At 41.3% G+C, this 21,388-nt stretch overlaps 2 protein-coding genes across 4 annotated transcripts in view; one reads left to right on the top strand and one right to left on the bottom strand.

The window, feature by feature from the left end:
* Nucleotides 1-3,166: 3,166 nt before the first annotated feature.
* Nucleotides 3,167-20,501, bottom strand: ttc13 (tetratricopeptide repeat domain 13). Of its 3 annotated transcripts, none has more exons than XM_068576975.1 (23): nucleotides 20,216-20,501; nucleotides 18,550-18,644; nucleotides 17,480-17,555; nucleotides 17,302-17,372; nucleotides 17,068-17,133; nucleotides 16,248-16,340; nucleotides 14,978-15,094; nucleotides 14,790-14,900; nucleotides 13,396-13,478; nucleotides 13,074-13,215; nucleotides 12,616-12,790; nucleotides 12,122-12,278; nucleotides 11,406-11,536; nucleotides 11,188-11,320; nucleotides 10,679-10,771; nucleotides 10,348-10,431; nucleotides 9,919-10,003; nucleotides 9,531-9,640; nucleotides 8,939-9,074; nucleotides 7,889-7,968; nucleotides 7,267-7,345; nucleotides 6,301-6,380; nucleotides 3,167-6,214 (listed from the first exon to the last, which is right to left on the bottom strand). In XM_068576975.1, the coding sequence occupies exons 1-23, from the start codon at nucleotides 20,379-20,381 to the stop codon at nucleotides 6,100-6,102; spliced, it is 2,478 nt and encodes an 825-aa protein (XP_068433076.1). In that variant the 5' UTR covers nucleotides 20,382-20,501; the 3' UTR covers nucleotides 3,167-6,099. The 3 variants fall into 3 exon arrangements, with proteins under 3 accessions (XP_068433076.1, XP_068433077.1, XP_068433078.1); XM_068576976.1 differs by having other exon boundaries at nucleotides 9,531-9,637; XM_068576977.1 differs by having other exon boundaries at nucleotides 18,588-18,644; nucleotides 20,216-20,408.
* Nucleotides 20,502-20,957: 456 nt separating this feature from the next.
* Nucleotides 20,958-21,388, top strand: part of arv1 (ARV1 homolog, fatty acid homeostasis modulator) — a 3,815-nt gene continuing 3,384 nt past the window's right edge. Inside the window, exons 1-2 of the mRNA XM_068576978.1 lie at nucleotides 20,958-21,085; nucleotides 21,363-21,388. The exon at nucleotides 21,363-21,388 is cut by the window's right edge and continues 94 nt beyond it. Coding sequence (XP_068433079.1) covers nucleotides 20,990-21,085; nucleotides 21,363-21,388 — 122 coding nt within the window. The 5' untranslated portion in view covers nucleotides 20,958-20,989. The remainder of the gene's footprint in view (nucleotides 21,086-21,362) is intronic.

The following is a 21,388-nucleotide window of genomic DNA, read 5'->3' as shown; positions in this document are numbered from 1 at the left end:
AGTCCATGGCGGGTGGTCACGTGGCGCCGTCACGTGTTCAAAGCCTTGTATGGGATGTTTCTTTAGTTATGAGCGCTACTGGAGTCGACGGGACAGTCACGGCAATTTTTTGTCCTACAATTGAAATGAAATATTGATCAGAAAGTTATTCCCAACACTGTTGCACTTTGTAGGTTGCTTTGCTTTCTGTCCAGTTCATCCCAAACCAGCTCCATGGGGTTTAAGTCCAGAGACTGTGCTGGCCACTCCATGATGTGAAGCCTTGTTCCTTTCTTCTAAGGTAGTTGTGACATAGCCTGGATGATGTTTTGGGTCATTATCTTGCTGTAGGATGAGTCCCTGACCAACTAGGCGTATACCAGAGGGTATTGCTGGGTATGATGGACGATTTTCTCCGTAGATCTGGTGAGGAGGAATAGAGTCTCTGAGTCAAGGTTGTCTAATGTCCTTTATTTTCTTGCAAGAAAGGACAAGTATGCAACAGCTACTCAGGGCAGTCTGTGACTCAAGATTCAATGAAACAACAGTCACAATCCTACTTTATACACGATGAGGGTTACGCCTCCAAGCCACGGTGAAACAAAAAAAAAAAAAAACACTGAGTGATGGTATGTGCTTGACCTGTTGTCTCTCATTCCTTGAAATTAGAGAAGTTACATTTTCCTTTGCCCTGAGAAATCAACCCCCTTTCTGTTTACGACCCCTCACCCTATATATACAAGTGAGGAGAAGTTATCAGGCCTTTGAGCTCCTTCCTTCTCCATCATCTGCAACCCCCTGTGTAACATTTAAATCAGTTGGCTCTATCTTCACATAACATTACAATACCATTACAATGGTGCTGCAAAATGCTGTGGTAGACATTTTGGTTCAGGGTGCCAGTCACTCTGTGCAAGATGCTGACTCTGCATCCAGCAAAAGAGCCCCGGACCTTCACGCTTCCTCCTCCATGTTGTACAGTCTTCAGTCGTCCACTGGCGGTTGTTAACCCATTACTTGTTCCCTGAAAAGGACTTTTTTGTTTAACTGTATATCTGAAATGTACATTATGTTTCAGTTTTTTGGTAACCTCAACTCAACTTTAATATCAAATGTGTAACACCACATTTACACAGCACTTATGAGAGTTCAGTGCTTTTTCCATTCATATTAACACTCCAATAAAAACCTGGGTCACGGTCAGATGCCGCAGCCATGCTCCACCAACATTTTTGCATCAGGTCAGTTAACCTTCTATCTGATGGTGACGATTAATCTCTCAACCATTTCATTCCCTAACTGTGCCCCGACATCGCTTATAGTGTTGATTAAAAAAGGTTTTTTTGTCACTTTATTACAAAACCTCTTTCCAACGTGTAGCGGTCACACGTATCATTTTTTTTTCCAGACTTTTCTCCAATCTTAATTCCTCCCTTGTGGACTACAGATATGGTCTACAAATTGTCCATTCATATATTCTTAACCATAACTAAGCCCGCCAGATTGGTCAAGCTTTTTGCTTCTTGTGGTATTTATTCCATTGACGTACTTGTAGGCCCACTTTACTTGCATATTTCCATTTTATGCTGCTTTATTTACCTCTCCTGGCAGTTTTTTTTTTCAATCGTTAAATAAACTGCCAATATTCTCCATTAAAAAAATGATGTTAAATACTTGAATAACACATTAGTCATTGAAATAAGTGTGCTATTCTAAAAAGTGTAGTTTTTCTAACCATAGTTTTCACAGACATCGGCAAGGCAGCATGAAGGTTTCGTACAAGACGTTGGTTTTGTGTGAATACACAGACGATCCAGCAGTGAAACAGGAGGACTGGGAGGTGAGCTATCGTCCTCCTGCTGCAGTGAGTGTCTGTCGAATGTCTGACTTCACCGCCCGATGGTTGTTGGGAGTTTGATTTATCAATTACCAAACACAAGAACAGCTTCTTCCCACTGGCTGTCACTCTTTTGAACAACTGAACAATTAGTCAGTCACTTCACTTAATAGCACCGTTGATTATATCTATTTGCTTTATCTAAATGTTTGAAACTCACATATATGACATCGGCATATTGAGAACTACTGTGAATATTGTGTGGCCTCAATGGGTTAAGATTCAGCCCGTTTGATTCAGTCCGAATCAAAGTCTCTTGTAGAAACAAACCCACTACAGAGGGAGGAAACTCACTTTCCCACGAGAAAGAATTCGATGACTGACAGATTGGTTCCTGCAACACACAAATTATAAACCAGTCGAGCATCAGTCACACCCACAGGATGAGGTTGACGTGACATTTACAAGGTAAATTATAGTAAAAATGTCCACATGAAAGGTAAACACAGATAGAGCAATAGAGGACGGAGGAGATGTCAGCCATGCTTATTAGACTGTAAAGAACAGAGGATGACTCGCGCTGCATTCTTTGCTTAAAGACTAAACTCTGTTGCATCGATCTTTAAAGACCATCAGGACTCCGACAGGTCACACGTGTAGAATAAGAAGAGAGGTGCAGAGCAGCAGGTTAGACTTCATCAACTGGAGCGTCAATACTTGCAGGTCTTGAAGGAAGAAAATATACATAAATGAAAAATTAACTTAGAGATTACGAGACAGTAAGGAAAATGTTCAAGTATTAAATACTAGTGTGAACAAATCTATAGGTAGTACTGGGAGTAGTGAGAATATTACATGATCATCATCAGTGTGCATATTGCTACATGTAAAAAAGCATTGGAGATGACCACAATGTCTCTTAGCTGGACCGATTCACTGTGTATCCCATCATCATAACATCTTCTCTAATGTTTTCACTCAGGTAATTTACAAGACACAAAGTGCAAATATGAAGGTATGGATATATGGAGGTATTATGTCAAAGCATTACTAAAACATATAATTTACCAAATTCTCAAGTGAGTAAATAGAGTTAAAGGAACAGTGTGTACTATTTAGTCAGATCTAGTGGCAGAAATGGAATATAATATTAATGTTATATTTCTTTAATGCGTATTTAAAAATAATAATTGTTACGTTTACAAAGGAAGCTGCAACCTCTATGTTTCATGCCATAATAATAAGTATAGTACGTTGACATGAAGAGTGTTTATATTGGATCATATCATATTTTCCATGAACAGAAGTGGCTGCTGTAGTCCCCCCCTCTCAGAAAAAGGACAGAGTCGGTTAAAATTGTCAACCAGTTTTATTGACTGCTGAACATTCAGTCATTCATTCAATAAAAAAAAGAAAAAAGAAATCCCTCCTTCAAGTTTTAAGCTTTAAGTTCCCACCATAGCACTTGATGACCGGTTCAGTCGACACGATCACTGATATGAACAAAAAGTGACAAAGACTGTCAGTAATGCAGAAATTAAATCAGGTATGTTTAAACGCATGAATTTGTTCTTACTTTGTGGATATCATTAAATGAAAAGACAAAAAAAGTGGACATTTCAATTGAGAACTACTGCAGCGTTGAGATAGCTGTCGATGACGATGCTTCAGCCTTGCAATTAGAGCAGAAGAAAAATGTCTGAAATTTGTTCAAAAGACTCCGTACCGTCCAGGTGAGACCTGCTTAGCTCGTTTCCTCCTTGTGCTTGAACCGACATTGATGAGCCATTAAAAAGAGAAAGAAACAGGCTAATGTAGCCTCAATAGCACTCAAGTATCTTTGTTTCCTAAGGTTGTAAACATCATATCATTCATATTAATCAAATAATCTCCTTTGCAGGATTACCCCAATTTATCTTGAATTACAGAAACACTTCTTTTAATAATTTGTGTCTGCGTGTGTCCTATTTCCCTTGAACAAGGCTTTAATTTTGTGTCGCCAGAAATGTCGATCTTGTCAACAGACTCACACTTTATAAACTCAGACTTTCACCACACAAGAGATAAACACTTTCAAATTTACTGCCAATTAAACGTCTTTCTGAGGATCTCTGAAACCCTCCTTGCCAAAGTTTTCTTCCGAACTGGTTTTCCGCAAATATCTGTCAGCTTGACAAGACAGAAATGTGGCCGAGCAAGATCAACTCCATGTAGAGCTGGTATCTGATGGTTAAGAGCTCTTTTCTCCCAAAACGAAGAGGTGACGGGTCAGAGCGGGTCTCACCTGCTAATAAACTGAAAGAAAAAACCCAGAGATGTGCGCGAGACACAGACGGCGAAAGGAATGCTAGGAAGACGATGTGTGGTGTGCTTCAACCCCATCGACGATTACAAGACTCAACAAGACCCAACTGTCAGAGATGTCAGAGAACATTCAGGAGTCTCTGTACTGACCTTCAAATGAAAAGGGTACTTTTTTTCAAATCCCAGTACTCTATAACAACCAGGCTGCCTTTTACTTATTTTAAAATTCACTTTGATATAAGACATGTCAGAAAATACAGCTCATTATGTGTATTTTTAATGCGTCTCAATACATAGCTAGATTCGGACATGAAGCTTTATTCAATTAATATAAATGAATCAATAAAATATCAGATTTTTTCACCAATTCCACAGAAATAAATACTTTATATACGTGTTTTTCTTAGCCTGGCCCATGTTTTTTTTGTCTCACATTTATTTAATGTATAATGAGCTCAGGACAAAGATATTTGTGCTTCATCAGTCACTTAAATAATCAATCTTTTATCCGACGTTTTCTGTAGATCAGATGACTCTTTGAGGACTTTACGTCACAAAAAGCAAAAAGTGTCTCTCTGAAAAGTCTCTAAAAATCTCTGACCGTTGCTTTCATACTAGTTCAGCAGCCGACCCATCTCAATACCGACCCTTGATTGGCAGAAGAGAGCGGGTTCAATAGACCCGATAAGAGAAAGTGACACTTCCTGCAAGTGTCAAGACAACAAAATAAAAAGAGACTGCTTCAAGTATCCAGAGTAGAATTCAAAAGCCCTGAAGGTTTCCAACATGTCCCAAGACTCCTTCTCTGCTGATAGGCTGGACTGTGTGTGTGTTTAGGTGTGTGTGTGCACAGTAGTGGTTAAAAAATACATTTCTAAATGCCAATTCCAGGTTGTTCCAGGTAAACGAAAGCTAAAGATTTAACCATGACTATGCAACAGATTGTTGATGCTGACGGCTCACATGATGGAGGACTGTGTGCTTTTGGCGTTTCGGGTTTGGGGATGCCTTTGAAGCAGAGAAAGAGAGAGAGGGAGGACAGACTCGCTTCTGCATCCCAAATTGTGATACGATTGTTCTCTGTCATCTTCTGCAAACAGCTGGACTGTGGACACCAATTATCTTTATGTTTTCTTTTAAATCAGTATCTCCTGCACTTGAACAAAAGTCTGATTTAATATTGAATGTTATGAACATGACTAAATGTGTTCTGTGAAGTGATTTTCTAATATAAAACTAATTGAGAACTGGGAATTAATAATAATCTGCCTGGAAGTCGACAGTTGACTCTTGCACTATATTTAATAAATGTTGCTGTCTATCCATCACTAACAAAGAATCTTTGGTGTTTTAAAGAATGGGATCTGATTCACAAGATAACAAAATAGCAACACAATGGCAGAACAGCAACTTCTGGGCTCTTAAAGGTCGAATTATGGTTTGTTTGTCAAAGGAGTCTTGTGAAGTCTGCTGACTGTTGTTTTGTTTGTTTGCTTTACTAGAGGCAATTATTTTTTCATAATATCTAAGGTGCTGCTCGCTAAAGTCAAACTTCACGCTTTGTGACAACGTTGGCCAACACCGTCTTTACAAACATCCAGTAGTGGAAGAATTCAAACTTTCCTAAACTCTGAGTGAGGAGTCATGCGTGGCGGAGGATGACAGAGAACAGAGCAGGACTTGGAGGGGTGATGGGAGACCCAAATAAGATTCAATGTGGCTTTCCCTAAAACAAAAACAAAAAAAACGTTTCCCAAAGCCTCTTTGAAATAATGTTTAGAATTTGTATCAATGTTGCTTCAGTTGTATCCAATTTAAAATGTAAACAATCAGCGGTGAAGCCCAGAGGCTTTTGGAGAACTCCATCCAGTCTGGTTTGAGGTGCAGACGGCGACGGCCCTTTTGCTCTGCCCAGTGTAGAAGCTTTATTAATCAAGACTCAATCATTAAACCGACTTCTCTCCCGCGTAGAAGTCGCGTTAGGACTTCTTTGAACAGTGCGAGGACGAGTCTGTGTTGAGAACCTCTATCATCGTTCTGGTGGACGGGAAGGTCTCCGCGACGGACGGAAGACTCTGGTACCAACTCGGTAAACTGTTGAGGAAGAAAAAGGTACGACGCAATGAGAGATGAGCCAAGGAGAGGAATAAAAGAAAAAGCGGCACGCGTCGTCTCCCTACCTCTTGAGATTCATCCAGTTCTTTGCCGTTTTACTGAAGCTGTCTGGACTGGGTGTCGTCATGGCCTCGAAGTCCACCAGCTGAAACAAAGTTCAAGGAATTGTTTAGAGCACGGGTTCCCAAACTACTGACACTGATTGTTCAAGAAACATTACATGTGACACATTTAAGGGTGCAGCTGTGGGACGTACGTCATGGAGCCGTTTTATGTTGATCGGAGTATGCGCAGCTGCACGCAAAAGGGAAAAGCCTAGCATAATAAATGTAATAATCTTATTAAGGTGTGTCCTCAATAGCATTATCTGTATCTTCTCTTGTTTCATCCAAGTCACCGGATATCCTTCAGGACTTCATGAGGACACTCAACAAGCTTCCTGGCTGAAGAAAAAAAAATTGACCTTGGCTTTTTCATGAGCTGATCATATTTCTTATTGTCTGACTTGTTTCAGGAACAAAGCGTCTGCTCGGCGGGTACACGGGAGATTTTAGCCAAGTGTCTTCTTCCAGAGCGCCGCAATGAATGCTTTGGAAACTTTGGAGCTCTCAATGGAGCGGAAGGCGGACCCTTGTGTAACGTACACTTTTCATTTGAACACAAGAACAAAAATCGGAGATAGTGCTAGTTTGTTTCCTCCCCCAGAGACGCAGTCGCCCTCTGCAGACGTTCACGCGAGAACAGCTCGATGCAGCCGACGAAGTAATGGGAGCGTTCTGTTATTCACACATATTAAGTGAATACTGCTTTATTCAGAGATATATATACACACACAGCGCTCCATCATGGCGAGTGAGTGAGTCTGATATGACATGAGTAGAATAATAATCTCATTCTCAGTTTCTTGTGGTTTATTCGGGTAGATTTTATATTGCTATGAGCCAAAAATCCGTGTTTAATCTCTCTCTGTCGTTACTGAGAGAAAGTTGATTTGGTCGGACCCGTTAAGTGTTTGAAGGCTTCATGTGTACCTTTCCTTTTGGGATCCTGCCGATGACCTCTTTCCCGCTGGCCATCAGCGCCCCCATCACGACCGAGTAGGCCACCACGCTGAGGAGGAGCAGACGAGGGAAACACTTACACACGGTCATCAGGACTACTGCTCTGTCGCGCGTTAAAAGGGAGAACATGTTCTTCTTTGAGCTTACAGCTGTAAACTTGCAGCCTGGCAGGTTTTGTCTCCAGAAAGCTGCCACACACGACATGGGGAGTTTAAAACTCGTTTGACTTTTGATCGCTACGTTTCTTTCTAGTAGCTGACGGCCAAAACGCCCGGAACAGTGCAAAATGAAAAATAAAATGATAAAATACAGGCAGAGGGTCTGCAGATGCAGACGCCATCACACACTTCTAGTAGAAGCGATGATTGAGACTGAGTTTGATTTGTAGGAAAATCATACTCATTCTGCCTTTTGTCAACTAGTAACGGTTGTATTTTTTTTAAAGGGGATCTCAGTCAACGATACTATAAAGGCAGTTACAATAACCTGTCACAGCACATCCTGGGAGAACACAAATTATCTTTGTCCCAAGGGTTGTGAACGATGAAACGTTTAAGAAAGGTGCGCCTGCACGTTTTGACGTGGAAATTACCTGGATCCTCTGGAGAGGGGCATGAGGTTGCAGAAGTAATAAACCAAGGAGAGGATCAGGTTACACACGGCATCTGCATCCTAAAATAACAAAAAGTCATCACAGAGTCAATTGTCATGTCATAAACTGGCCTGGAGCTAGAGCTCCGACATGTCCCGGATTTATTTCGGTTCAGGAATCGGTTTCTTCGTTAGTTGTGACAAGAGGGACATTGTTGTCACAACTATCCGCAGAAATCGGCAAGAAGAGAAACTGAGCTCAGGTTGAAGTCACAATGCTGCTTTAATATTTCATCATCTTTCTCTGAAGTCTAAAAGCCTGTTTTTTTACGGTCTGGAAGTCACCCACAGCAGCCAGCTGGAGAATACATTCTGCTTTAATTCCGTGAAGTGATTTATTAGTAAAATGACTCATATTCTTTATTCCAATTCATTAAATTTCCTCCCCAGTTTGCCTTTCAAGAAAACTCTGGGATATTTCTGCAGAGGGGAAATAAGAGAGAGACTATATATAGTCAGTTTTTAATAAAAAAGAAAATATATATATATACATATATACATATATATATACACATACACATACCACACACACTGTTGTGCTGACTGACGAGAGATGAAATATTTAACGCTAAGCTTTAAAACAGTTGCCTGCTGAGCTCAGTTCACTGTCTTTCTGTTTCCTCCTGCTTCAGTAAACCATGCAGCAGAACTCAAAGGATCATTTTACTCCATTGAAATATATGTAGATACAACTGCAACACGGGCTGGCACCAAGAATTTTTTCTCTTATAATTCATTGTTCTTAAAATATCATTACATATTTAAAAGTTTGCTGATTAACTACAGACTTGTGTCGTTCTGCCTCCAGCCCAACACAACTCAGGTGAATGGGAGTTTGTCTGCAGCATTGAAGACAAGATCCGAGTAACTCTGGATAATCTGCAAACCGTTTTCATTGAGAACTGTTTTCTGTCAACTCCCAAATCAATGTATTGAACATGATTGTGATTTCTATTACGTATGGAATGCCAAAGTCATGCATACATCTTACCCCGAGTTCAGTGGACAGCATTAATGTCTTCCCTTTGGTGGTGAGGTCTTTGTAGATGGACTCTATCTCTGACTGGTACTGCTGCGTCCGCTCCTCTGTCGTCTGAGTCTCCACTGAGAACAACATGTTGCCCACCCTGCGACACAGAAAACACTTCACCAGTGGAAATTAAAAATCCCATAATCTCCTTCTGCCGTCAGAGCCAAACAAACTGGATGCTGCCACAGCCCGTTATAAACAAAGAGTTTTCACGTACCCGCCGACGTTCACATATTTCAATGCACACACAACAAAAATATAAACACTTTTGGTTTCGCTCCCATTTTCCACAAGTTTAATAACAAAATAAAATATGTATTTTCTATGCAAATAAAACATTTATTTCCCTTAAAAATATGTTAAATCCATTTCATGGAGCACTTCTCCTTTGCTAAAATTATCCATGTTCACATGTTTGGCATTAAAAGATGCTGATAAAATGCCTCGAGCTGGTCCCAATAAAAATGAATAAAGTATCCATCCACCCATCCCATCCACCCAACTAATACAGAAAGAGAAGGCTAAAATAAGGCAGACCGTTGTTTCACCGTACCTGTCTCCTGTGATCGTGATGGTGAAACCGTCGTACTCTTTCCCAGGATCCTTCACGCTCGGCACCTTGGAGTTGACCGTGAAGCCATCTCTAGTTTTACTATTGAACTGCTTCAGGAAATAAAAACACACACACAAACAACCGTTCTGGGTTTTCACTGCTGAACGGCTACAGGACATGAAACAAACCTGGAAAAGTATTGTGCTGCTTCAGAGGTCTCTCACAACGATCTCAACTCGAGGTCCACTGATGAGGCCGGTGTGATACGATGGACCTTTTGTCGAGTGTGTGATATCTAAACTTGAATCTAGTTCATTGAGACCTGCACACATCATCTTTATCTCCATTTACTTCCTCCCCCACTAATATTCCAGATTTCCATCCTTACCTTCATTATAGGAAGCAGGTCTTCTACTTTATTCACATTTTCAAGAGCTTGACGCACCTCTAAGAGTCCTCTGGGATTGTACGCCCTGAGACGCAAAACAGGAACTTGTCAATTAAAGAAGCAGCAAGCAAATAGAAGAGCAAGGACGCTGATGAAGAATAAACATATATTTGCATAGTTGCAAGAGCCACATCTCATGCAAAATGAATAAAGCCTGGGTAAAATAATGATTCTGCCTCGTAGTAGGCGAGCATGTTAACAAAACTGCAGTCCAATAATTTAGGTGAGACATGCGGATGCTCTGGTTCTTTGATTCAAGTTTTTCAATGGATGGAAACCGAAGGAGGAAAAGGAAAGAATCGAGCTGAATTGAACAGAGTTTTTGAATCACAGAAAATAGAAACTGAATGAAGTTTAGGAGTCATTTACCCGTGGTACACCAGTATTCTGTCTTTGATAAAGTCGAGGATGTTGTCAAAGTACGCCAGATACCTGATGTTGATAATCTGTCCCCTGAAGCAAGAAAAGAAAAAAAAAAAGGATTTTAACATACTGTCAAAAGAAAACGCTGCTTAAGTATGAAGAAGTTCTTTCGGTGAGCTTGACAGAATCGAGGCTACAAGGAATTCAAAACTGAAGGAACTGGGTCGTGTTGCAAGGTATAAAATCTTCTCTTTTTTTAAATTTGCATTACAGAGTTGAGAAAAAGCCCAAAAGCTGTTTCAGGGACTCGTGAAAGCGTCCGACACCAAGTTGTTACCTGATGAGATTGATGTGATTGTTGAAGCCTCGACTGAGGCTCCTGGCGGGCATCTGGTCCAACCACAGAACTGGCTGGTCTGGATCTGCGATCCTACGAGCACAGGGAAAGCCCAGTTAGTCTGTCAACACTGAAACCCAATCAGCTGAGGACCAAAGGAAAGGTCAGGAGGACAGAGGAAAAGTTTAGTCGACTCAGTGTCTGTGTTTGGTTTGTTTAATTTCATGTTATAAGCAAACAATTGAGTTAAACACAAGTGATTGAAATATAGCAGTTTAAAGAGAATTTCGTGACTGAGCTTTAACGCAACTCTTCTGATGAGTCTAGACTTTTTTTGTTATAGAAGAAGATTGGTCGGTATATGTGTATATATATAGATATTTTTTATAATATGTGTTTTAGGGGTCCAAAGTTGCTCTCGTTGCTTTAACACCAAACCAAACAGTTGGATGGGTTTCACATTCTTGGTTTGAATATTTTTTCAGGTGTGAAAAAATAAACCACCTCACCTCCTCCACTTGACAGCTATATCGAACATGTCTCTCCACTGCATTTGCCTGGTCTTGCCGTTGACTCGCACTTTGGAGTTGCTCCATGTTCGATGCATGGCCTGCATCACCTCCAGCGTTGCTAAACCCATGGCTGAAAAAGTACAAACAAGCCATCCATTTTTTTCTTTTACTGCTGCCGTTAATACTTAAATAATCTGCATGAACCTCGTTGGTACCTCTGTGTATTCTCCTGTTGGGTAAGAAGCCGGGCGTGTCGTACTGCATCAGCGCCCCCAGGTGGTCGGCTGAGCAGATCAGCTTTTGAACTTCACTGCTGTAGCTTTCAAAGTTCTGCGGCAGCACGTCCCTGCAAACCACAAACACAGGAACATGAGGAGGATGAACTTCGTCAAAGCTGCCGTGAAGCGTGCAGTCGTTTGTTTTGTTGTTTTTCTGGACTGCGCTGTGGGTACCTGTCAACCTTCTGAAATGTCTTCATAGAAACAGAAGAAACTAATGTTTGCTGACGGAGGAATATAAACATCTGCCTGAAGGACACTGGAGCTTTCATGCCTTATACAAAAAGATGTCAGGTGTTAGCTTTCAACCATAAGACAAAGTTTGCTTCAGCTCTGAGTTTGCTCCACTGCAGCTCTGATAGCGGGTAATGATGGATGATAATAATAATAATAATAATAATAAAGATGGATCCGGATTCCTCAGACTTCCTGATGACGATGATGATGGTGATGATGATGATGATGATTATACACTCACAACACAGATGGAGTGCAGGACTCTATATATTAACGCAAAATAAAACCAAAAACACATATAAATCTTCTCCAGTATCTTATATCAAAGCACATTCACATCTATAACAAGAGCTACAGTTTTAGTCAACGTTATTGCTCCAGAGGTGACTCGGCTGTAACGGCCCCGTCACACCTACTTGATGTGGGGCTGCAGGCCGGGCTGTTCTTCATACTCTTCTATTAGAAAAGGCAGGTTCTTGGCCCAGTGGTTCTTAAAGTTCCCAGGTAAGTCCTGGTCCACGTTGTACTCCGCTACTGGGATGTCAAGGTGGGAGTGCAGGTAGCGAGAGTACTCTGGTAGGAAAACAATGTGGGCAAAGCAAAATATTAGATACAATATCAAAAAGGCCTGTACTGAGGTATTTCGGAAATGGAAGTTTTAGCAAAGCCTCACTGTTGCCGTCATTACCTTTAATGAGTGTAATAATAAATCAGAAAGTTCAAACAACCTCCTGCATCAAAAGGTTTAAAAAACAAATCGGAAACTGCTAGACAATTAAAAGTATGAATTTTAAAAAAGGAGCTGTGGTGAAGCGGTCATGAAATAAAATAGTTTGAACTGAGTGTTTCAGTACAAAATATATAACTGCGTCTGTTATGGTATCTTGTGTTTGGATGCGGTGACACCGACCTCTGAGGTATTTGACTTTGAGGTATTCGGAGCTGGCCTTCTGCCCCAGCAGAGGGTCGTTCAACATGACTTTAGTCTGAGCTTTGATGCCCTCGTAGAACTGTCCCATCGCCACGTGACTCAGCCCCTTCATGTACTGACACACCTCGTTGTAGGGCTCCAACTGAAGGCATCTCTGGAGGACCAACAGGAGGAGAGAAATTCAAAGAAACCAAAAGAACAGAAGACTGTAAGAAGGGTTGGACTGATGAAGTTGCTGGACATATATGCCATGTACATACTTTGATGTCAATGAACTTGTGAATGCTATAATTTGTTTGTGTTATTTACTCCCTCAGGGTATAAAATACAATTAAATCTGCTGTTGAAATGAGGAAGAATATGTTGTAGAATTCCATAAAATCCTTCCAGAGGGATGGAGGACCAAGCTACTTGAATTCAACTGTGGATTTGCCAACCTTGAAGTTGCCTACGGCTTCCTGCAGCGAGCCGTGGTGGTACAGCATCATGCCTCGGAGCTGGAGAGACTGGATGTGGTTCTGGTTCAGCATGAGGGCTTTCTGGAAGCTCTCCATTGCCGACTCAAAATCCCCCAGCTCTCTGGAAAGAGGAAGAAGAGACACGAGGAGAGCAACAGTGCACATGTTGTTAGTGAGGGGGAGGGAAAAGGTAGGTACTCTCAAATCATTAAATACAAAAAGAATATATTGTGTTTGTACATTGGGTAAAAATAAATGAGTCACTGGTAAAGTGAGCAGTAAATAACCAACATGGTTGTACCTGTAGGCCTGTCCAAGGCTCTTATAGGCATCTATGAAGTCAGACTTCAACTTCAGCGCCTCTTTGAATGTCTCTATGGCTTCCTGATGACAGAAAACCAAACAAACTTTCAGAGTTACAACACAAGAGGAACTTCCACAACATGGGGATTGACATGAAAACCCTTTCCATATCACAGTACGAAAGGATGTTTGATGAGCTGCAGCAAATTCCACGATCACAAAACAACACTTCTTATGTCCAACTCTCCCATTCAGAGTACATCATACTACTCTTTATGATGATGAGAGTATCTGTATCGGAGTAACAAATGTACCACTAGCTTCATTGTCAGGTATAGTCAGAGGTTTGTTATTGCTTGCAGTCGGCTGTCAGCTGCCTGAAGGTACTGTACAGGGTTTCCCCATCAAATTGGTAAACAGAGGTGAAAAAAAAAGAACTGCACACATGACTAAATGAAACACCGCAAAAACATTTTGCAGACAAGTCTCGCAAACTGAAAAGCAGCAGCTGCAGCCACCCAATCTGCTTAATCTGACATCAATCCTTTAAAGTGTGAGAAACACTATGGATGCTGAACTAAGGCTGTCTGTAGCCGACGAAAACACAACAACACAATTAACAGTTAAGCGATATTTTGACGAGATGTTTTAATGTTCTGGCAGAAGTGGAGACATCTTACATTCTAAGATCTCCTTTCTGATTTACTGCTTCGACAAGAAGCAGAGATACAGGAAACTCTGGTGTGAAACCTGGCATCCTCTTCCTGAGAGGTCTGCTTGTGTGATGTGGTAACTTTCTACCAGCAGAACACCATTTACTTCACAGCTGCTCATAGACGATTAAAATGAGTTTACAATTTAAAAATGTAATTAGGTGTAAGATTTGCATGCCGAACAATCAGATGTATGTCTTTGTTGATATTGTATATCAAATTATTCATCTTATTCCAACTTCTCCTTTAGTTCTGCATAGTGCAAATAATAACAATAAGACTCAATTCCATCGTCACATAGCCAACATTTTCTAAAAGCAGTGGTTTGTTTTAAAGAGCTTTCTCCCGAGATCTGTGTTTCTGAGCCCACAAAAACAGTATGTTGTGTTTTGAGCAGCAGTTTGGAGTAAACAAAGGCCTCTTGTCATGTTGATAACTTATAGGAAGCTTCCAGTGATTGACAGTTAAGAAACAAATGTGGATAGAAAGCATAAATGTGGACAGATAATCCACGAGAATCCCTCAAAATAAGTTTAAAAAAGCAATTGATGGGATGTTTTAGTTACCGATGTCATTTGAAAAGTTTGGTTTTCATCTATTTCTTAAGAATCAAAACACACACAACCAAATGACTAAGACGTACGCATACAAATTAAATAGGAGACAGTGAGCAGCTTACTTTGAGCATTCCTCTGTGGAAGAAGGTGAGGCCTTTATACAGCATGGCGATGGGCTGATTCTTCTTCAGCTCTAAAGACTGCTGGAAGTCTTCCATAGCTGCCACATAGTCCTGGTGGGAAGACAAAGCACAGGGTCAGCAAATGGAGGCATGAAGGCACGCACACACAGGACATTTGGTGATCTAACCTCTGAAATGAAGAGCAGCGTTCCTCTGTGTCTGTAGAGACGGGCTGAGGGCTGCAGCTGGATGGCTTTGGTCAGATCACCCAGAGCCTCACTGATGCGGCCCAGAGGAGACAGGATCTGAAGATGCATGTGCACAATTAAAATGGAAAGCTTTTACAAAGAAAAAACAAAGAAAAAGAAAAAAAAACATTCGGAGAATCATGTCTTTTCATTTGATTCTTGGCAAAATCCATTTTTTGTTCTGTTTTTTGCAATGAAATGGCTTCCTCTGCAGATTAGGAAAAGCTTGTTGGATCATTCCGGCTGAAAATTAGTTTGTGATCCTCTCCTTTAAATTGAAACACACAGACTTACAGATGGAAAAAGAAATACTGCATGTGATCCACTATTTATGGTTGATATTCTATTGTGCAGGATTTCCTCTTGGATAGAAAGGACTATGCAGACTATTTTCTGCTGGGGAAGTAAAGAAAGTAAAAACATCAGGCATAATCTTGAAGAATGGGAGTTAAGGAATATGTGAAACTTCTCCGTAACTTGGCCTTCATGTTGCACAGACGTGTGAAATTGTTCGGATGTGTCGTTCTTAATGCGTTTTATAGAATGTAACTAAATGACATGAAGGGAGGTTCGGTCTCAGTCAGGATGAAACCCGGATTGTGGAACTACTTTTTCGTCAGGCTGCTTACACCAGAGGTGCATTCAAGTGGCTCAGCTTCTTAAAAAAAGCTGACGGACAGTGTGAGTCTTTGAACACTCTGGTGAAATATAAAATCACGTGACTTCACGCAAGTGTGTCTGAATATTTCAGGCAAGTGCCGTACAAATCTAGATGATGTATGGTTCTCAACAAGTCAATATTTACAACTTTGAGACAATCTCAATTATTTTTCCCACTGTTTCCTGTGCAAGCAAGTAAAGCGACACTGTCACATTACACAGCTTGTAGGGTTTCCCCAATTTTAAAACTGCACACATTAGCCAAACTGTCATTAAACATCTTGCATCTCTTATCAAGAAGCCAGCGACGCTTCGCTGACCAGACGTCTGGACACGAAATGAATCAGATGCAGTTGAGATTAACGATTAGTTCCAACTTATGAACACTATAGAAACGAGCATATAAAAAAATTGATGCAGCCAAACGATTTTCATTGTTGCCAAAAGGTTTTGGCACTTAAACTCTCATTCAAACTACTTTTGAAGTCGCTTCAGAGGCCGTGAACCATAATAAAAGAGTTACTCCCTCCTTTTAACAGCGTCTCTGTACCTCTGCTCTCTGTTCGTAGACCTCTGGCCAGTTAGGCTCCAGGGTGATGACTCTGTTGAGCTCGTACAACGCCAAGTCAGCATTCTTTATGTCCTGGCGGGGAGACAAAGTAGAGGGGAGGCCTTTACATTTTGTTGACACAAACCATGATGAATAGTGAACAAAACTAGGAGCCACCGACAAGAAGAAGAACACAAAAACTGCTGCGTGGCTGTTTTCTCTTGAGGGCACACTCTCATTCCTGCAGAGTCCTGGCAGATTGAATTTGCATTCATTAAATGACACACCGAGTCATTCTGCGTTTACCTGAAACTGCTGCTGTCACCAGAATCCTGGATGAACGAGAAAATGCATACAGACAACAACTCCCTCCGCTGCCAAATAGTTTAAAACGTCTGGCAGGGAAGGGAAGAGGAGTAGACGAATGAAACTCAGGGTTTTTTTCGGCGAGCTCAAGATGTAATGCAAATAAAGGAAGTCCATCAATTTAGAAAACAAAGAGTGCAGTATTGTGTCACTTGTCATGTCATCTGTCATGAATTATCTGATGAACCCGTGATGACAGCGCAGTACTGAGTGGCGTGCGCTTCTCATAAATAATTGAGGTTTATATTTTCCCCCAAAAGTATTTCGTAAAGAAACCCATTCATATCCTGATGAGAGCGATAAGATGAGAGCTATTGCACATTTCAATGCTTCACACGTGCAGTAAAATTACAACACTGCAAATTACAAAGATAATGTCAGGGTGTTCACCAAACGTCAAGAGGTAAAATAAATTGCACAAACAAAGAAAGGAAGCTACTAAGCCGTCACTCACCTGGAGACTTTTCTTCCCATAAGCAATCCCTCTTCCATAGATGGCACTGACCAGCTCTGGATCGCCCTTTAATCAAAGACAATACACACCTTTATATAACATGGATATTATTGGCTTCAGCAAAATGAAAAGGACTTGATTGTTTTGATTCTGGGTAGGAGGGATGTAAAATGTGACAAAATAGCCAAAGAGATGCAATATTAAAACGTGATGCTCCTCCAGTTGCAAACCCACCTGTAATAAGAGTGAGAAGTGTTTGATGGCTTCGTCATAAAGCCCGTTGCCTATCAGAACGTAGCCTATAGCTGCAAAGACAGAGCAAATGATGATGAATAACTGGGAGAACGTCGCAAAAACATATAAAATCCATTCTGCGTGAATGAGGTTTGTATTCTTGAACGTGCAAACTTACCAAGTTCTTCGTTTGTGTTGGGATTATCTACAGGGAAGGGGATTTTTTTCTGATCTATAAACAACTTGGCCTGGTTCTGTGAGAGATGGAGACAAGATTAAGGTGCTGATACGGTTTCCTGTGTGAAGCTGAATGGAGCTCTCAATAACACACAAGTCTCAAAGGTGGACAAGCTAAAAGGTTTCAGACTCAAGTGACATTTTGCCAAGCTTTATTTAATGGATGTGTAGATATGGAAAAATGCACGAAAGTAAAACTTTTGTTGTAGTTAGTTAAAAATAGGTTTAACGAGCGCTCCAGCATCTCTCAAGGTTATACTGAGCAATTAAGCCCCCTTGAGATCAGAGAATGAAATCCTCTCAAATGTCGAGGTCATTTACTTCCGTTGAGCAAAATTCTCAGGAAGCAATAAATATTCTGTGTGTGCATCAAAGGGCTATTTTCCTTCCTCTTTCTTACAGTCTTGCTCTGTATTCACGGTGTCATCCCAAGAGGAGGCCGGCAGCAGAACATAGACCATTACACGATGCAAATTTGACAGCATGCAAATGTTGCTGTGGCAGCTTTTTACGTTTCAAAAAGAGCAACATGACAACTGACAAGACAAAAAGTATGTGCCACATACATATTAGCAGATAGCCCTACGTATAAAGTACGAGTAACAACTTCATCATCCAAAACGACAAACTCTCTTCCTGGTACAAGGTCAAACGGTAGACGCCTCGTTGCTTAACTTTAAATCAGTCACAATACAGTCGTTGAGAGTAATTTAGGAACTACTGAACACGCACACGTTGATGACGTTTAGATCTTCTTGAAAATGGGAAACAGAACTTATTCCTGAGCAGTTGTTCAATTCAGATTTACAGGTTGTTGGTTTTTTTGGAAGAGCAAATCCGCCCTGAACTTGTCAATTGATTCAATAATGAAGGACTGGAGAGCTTGTCACACAGAAATGTTGCACACAGCGAAGTGTTGTGCTATTTAGAAAAAGAAAAACAAGTGTGTGTGTATGTGTGTGTGTGTGTGTGTGTGTGTGTGTGTGTGTGAGAGAGAGACAGAGATCTCACCAGGATCTTCTCTGCGTTAAGTGAGAAGACTGACTCACAGGGAGGGTTGCTTCCCTCCTCACAGTCTGGGTCTTCCAACTGTAAAATGGAAGACTCTGAAAAGACAAACGTTATTAATTTTTATAACACTTAACATATAATATAATAATTCATATTTTAATGCAACAGTCGGACTGAACATATTCGAATATTTTGTTTCCGCACATAAAATGACTAATAAACTCATCCTGCCAAAGCATTTGTCTTTCAAGTGACATTTATTTATGTCAAGTAGACTTGACCTCTCTCATTGTGGCATGTCAGCAATGTGGTTTGAAAACCCACACACCAGAATCCATTAAAATCTTGAAAGGTTCAAGTTAAGCACTGCATCACTGAAAAAGGGCCATCCTTATCTTATTTTGGGGAGGTTTGACAATTTACCGCAAAGCACTTGCAACAATTCAAAGTGTGTGGATATGTTCGGTGGGTATTTCATGATCTAACCACAGTTATGCTGTTAATGCAAAATAATCTTTTAAAGCATGGACAGAAACTAGTTTGTTAAAACTCCATTGCATTACTACGCAAAGATACCATCTCTTTGATTGTAATACGAGCTAAACTGAGCATGCTGATTGCCCGGGAGGCAAGAAATCCTAATCCCCCCCCAAAAAAGGTTACGCTTGGGCTAAGGCACGAAAGAAGCCGAGAACGTTTGCTATTGTGCTTTAAGATATATATTGGAAATCACTCCGAATATCTCTTCAGTTCTGCACACGCGCAATGAGCCAAGCAGCAGTAATGTCAACCCGTTCAACCAGTTAATTTCTCTTTGTCCTCCTCTACTACCATGACCCCTCCTTGTCAACTTCCCTCCAATGGACTCAAACACTCTCCTCCAGAACTCATTGTTCAACATCTTTAAATGATCTGATCCACAACTGCATTGCAACTTTACAGTGTAATCTGCACTATGTCCACCTCACACATATGTGTAGGTTACAGTAAATGACCCCACTATTTATTGAACGTTATTGTTAATGAGTATTGATAGTTCTCTCTCTCTCTCTCTCTCTCTCTCTCTCTCTCTCTCTCTCTCTCTCTCTCTCTCTCTCTCTCCCTCTCTCTCTCTCTCAATAAGTTAAAAGAAAACAGATGTGTTTCTTTGGCACAATAAACTGATTAATGATTCTGTGTCCGCATATCTCACTCTCTCAGTGTGTCCTAAAAGCTGTTTTTTTTGGTACGTTGCGACATTTGGCAGGTGGACACTCGGCTAATCATATGCTCCGTTGTGTGATTTTTCCGTGGAGCGACGCGACACCAAAACGCTGCATTTTTCTGAATGGAGCCTGGTGTTGACCTCTTTAGGGTGAACTCTGGCATGCAGTTTCTAAGTGAGTTTTTGTTGAGTTTCCTCCCTGTTATGAACACACCGATACACTCTCCCTCCTGTGTCACAACTCCCTTTTTCTTTTATCTTCGGTCTCAAATTCCGTTTAACCTCTACGGCAGTAACAGCACGAGCTTATCCCCGTCGTCTCCCCCCGGCTGTCACTGCTTGTTGTCGCGAGCTCATCTGAACGTTAGCCGACGGACGGTTAAGCTAGCCGGGTTTACGCACAGTGACAGTTGAAGCGGGGAAGACGTGGCAAAGTAACACCGAAAAAGGAGAGACTTTTACCGCAGTCAGCCGCGTACTCTTCCCACTCGGACAGCGAGCTGCATCCCTGCTTGTGGAGCTCATTGTTGAACAAAGTGAGGGTGGAGAAATACTCGGAGGAGAAGATGGTCCGGCTCAGGTACAGCACTGAGAGCGCGACCACAACAGCCCGGCTGGCAGGGGCCATGTTGTGCTACATGTGTGACGCGAGAGAGAGAGCGGAAGCTGCTGCAGTTCGATCGAGACTGAATGGACCACGCCCCCCTCATCACGCGCGAGAGTCTCCGGGAGGCGAAGAAGAAGAAGACCGGAGCCGGAGAGGCCGGTTAAACGACATTTCCCAGTATGCTTTGCGGCTGTCAAACCGGTCGCCCTGGTTAAAGCCATCTTTTACGGAACAGAACAAACTAAAACTGTTTCCGTTATGACTTTCAGATTAAAACAAAACTAGACCACTTTCAGAGAAAATGGAGTAACCGCTGATCATATCTAAATTGGCAAAGAATAAAAGAAAAGAAAACGTGTAGTGACATAAATATACTGTAATACAATTATATTCTTATACACACGCACACACACACACACGCACACACACACACACACACACACACACACACACACACACACACACACACACACACACACACTGGTTAGGTTTGGAACCCAACAGACGCTAGTCTGAACTTTAATTTTGAAGGCGGGACTGAATGTGAAGGTCTCACTTCCGCTGTGATACGCTCCCCGCTCACACGCTCGCGGTGTTTTGTAGTCAGTTAGCAGTTTACAGGGTGAAGAATGGGGAACGATGAGTTTAGGTGTGTTGAATGTAACGAAAAGGCCTTGGAGTTACACAGGGATTACAATCACGGGATCCTGAAGATAACAATATGTGTGCGTTCACTATTCACTTTTTGGATTTGGGTACTATTGGTGAAGAAAATGCTAGCTAACAATGTTTGCCATCATAGATAAAACAGCTAAGTTAACGTCTTATTCCTCCTTTGTACAACTTAATTACTTTCTTTCCGGGGTTACTTTCTCTCTCTGGCTAACACAAGTTGGACAACACTCTTCTTGGGCATTTATTAGTAGGATAATGACCCTAACATGATCTGGAGTTCACGTTACGTGTGTTTGTGTACGTGTGCGTGCGTGTGTGTGTCTGCAGGAATCGTGCCAGAAGCCGGTGGACAA

The sequence above is a fragment of the Clinocottus analis genome, unplaced genomic scaffold (assembly GCF_023055335.1).
Source record: "Clinocottus analis isolate CAN_PGR_092001 unplaced genomic scaffold, fCliAna1.0.p SCAF_15, whole genome shotgun sequence".
NCBI lineage: Eukaryota > Metazoa > Chordata > Actinopteri > Perciformes > Cottidae > Clinocottus > Clinocottus analis.
This window is presented reverse-complemented; position numbering and strand designations above follow the sequence as displayed.

Bases quoted from the DNA above. Each gene is read 5' to 3' on its own strand.
- ttc13 (XM_068576975.1), bottom strand. From the start codon at position 20,381: ATGGCCCCTGCCAGCCGGGCTGTTGTGGTCGCGCTCTCAGTGCTGTAC. The intron at 13,479-14,789 runs GTAAGCTGCTCA...TTCTGTCATCAG, and splicing joins TCCACAGAGGAATGCTCAAA to GAAGCCATAGAGACATTCAA. The intron at 6,215-6,300 runs GTAGGGAGACGA...CTTCCTCAACAG, and splicing joins AACTGGATGAATCTCAAGAG to TTTACCGAGTTGGTACCAGA.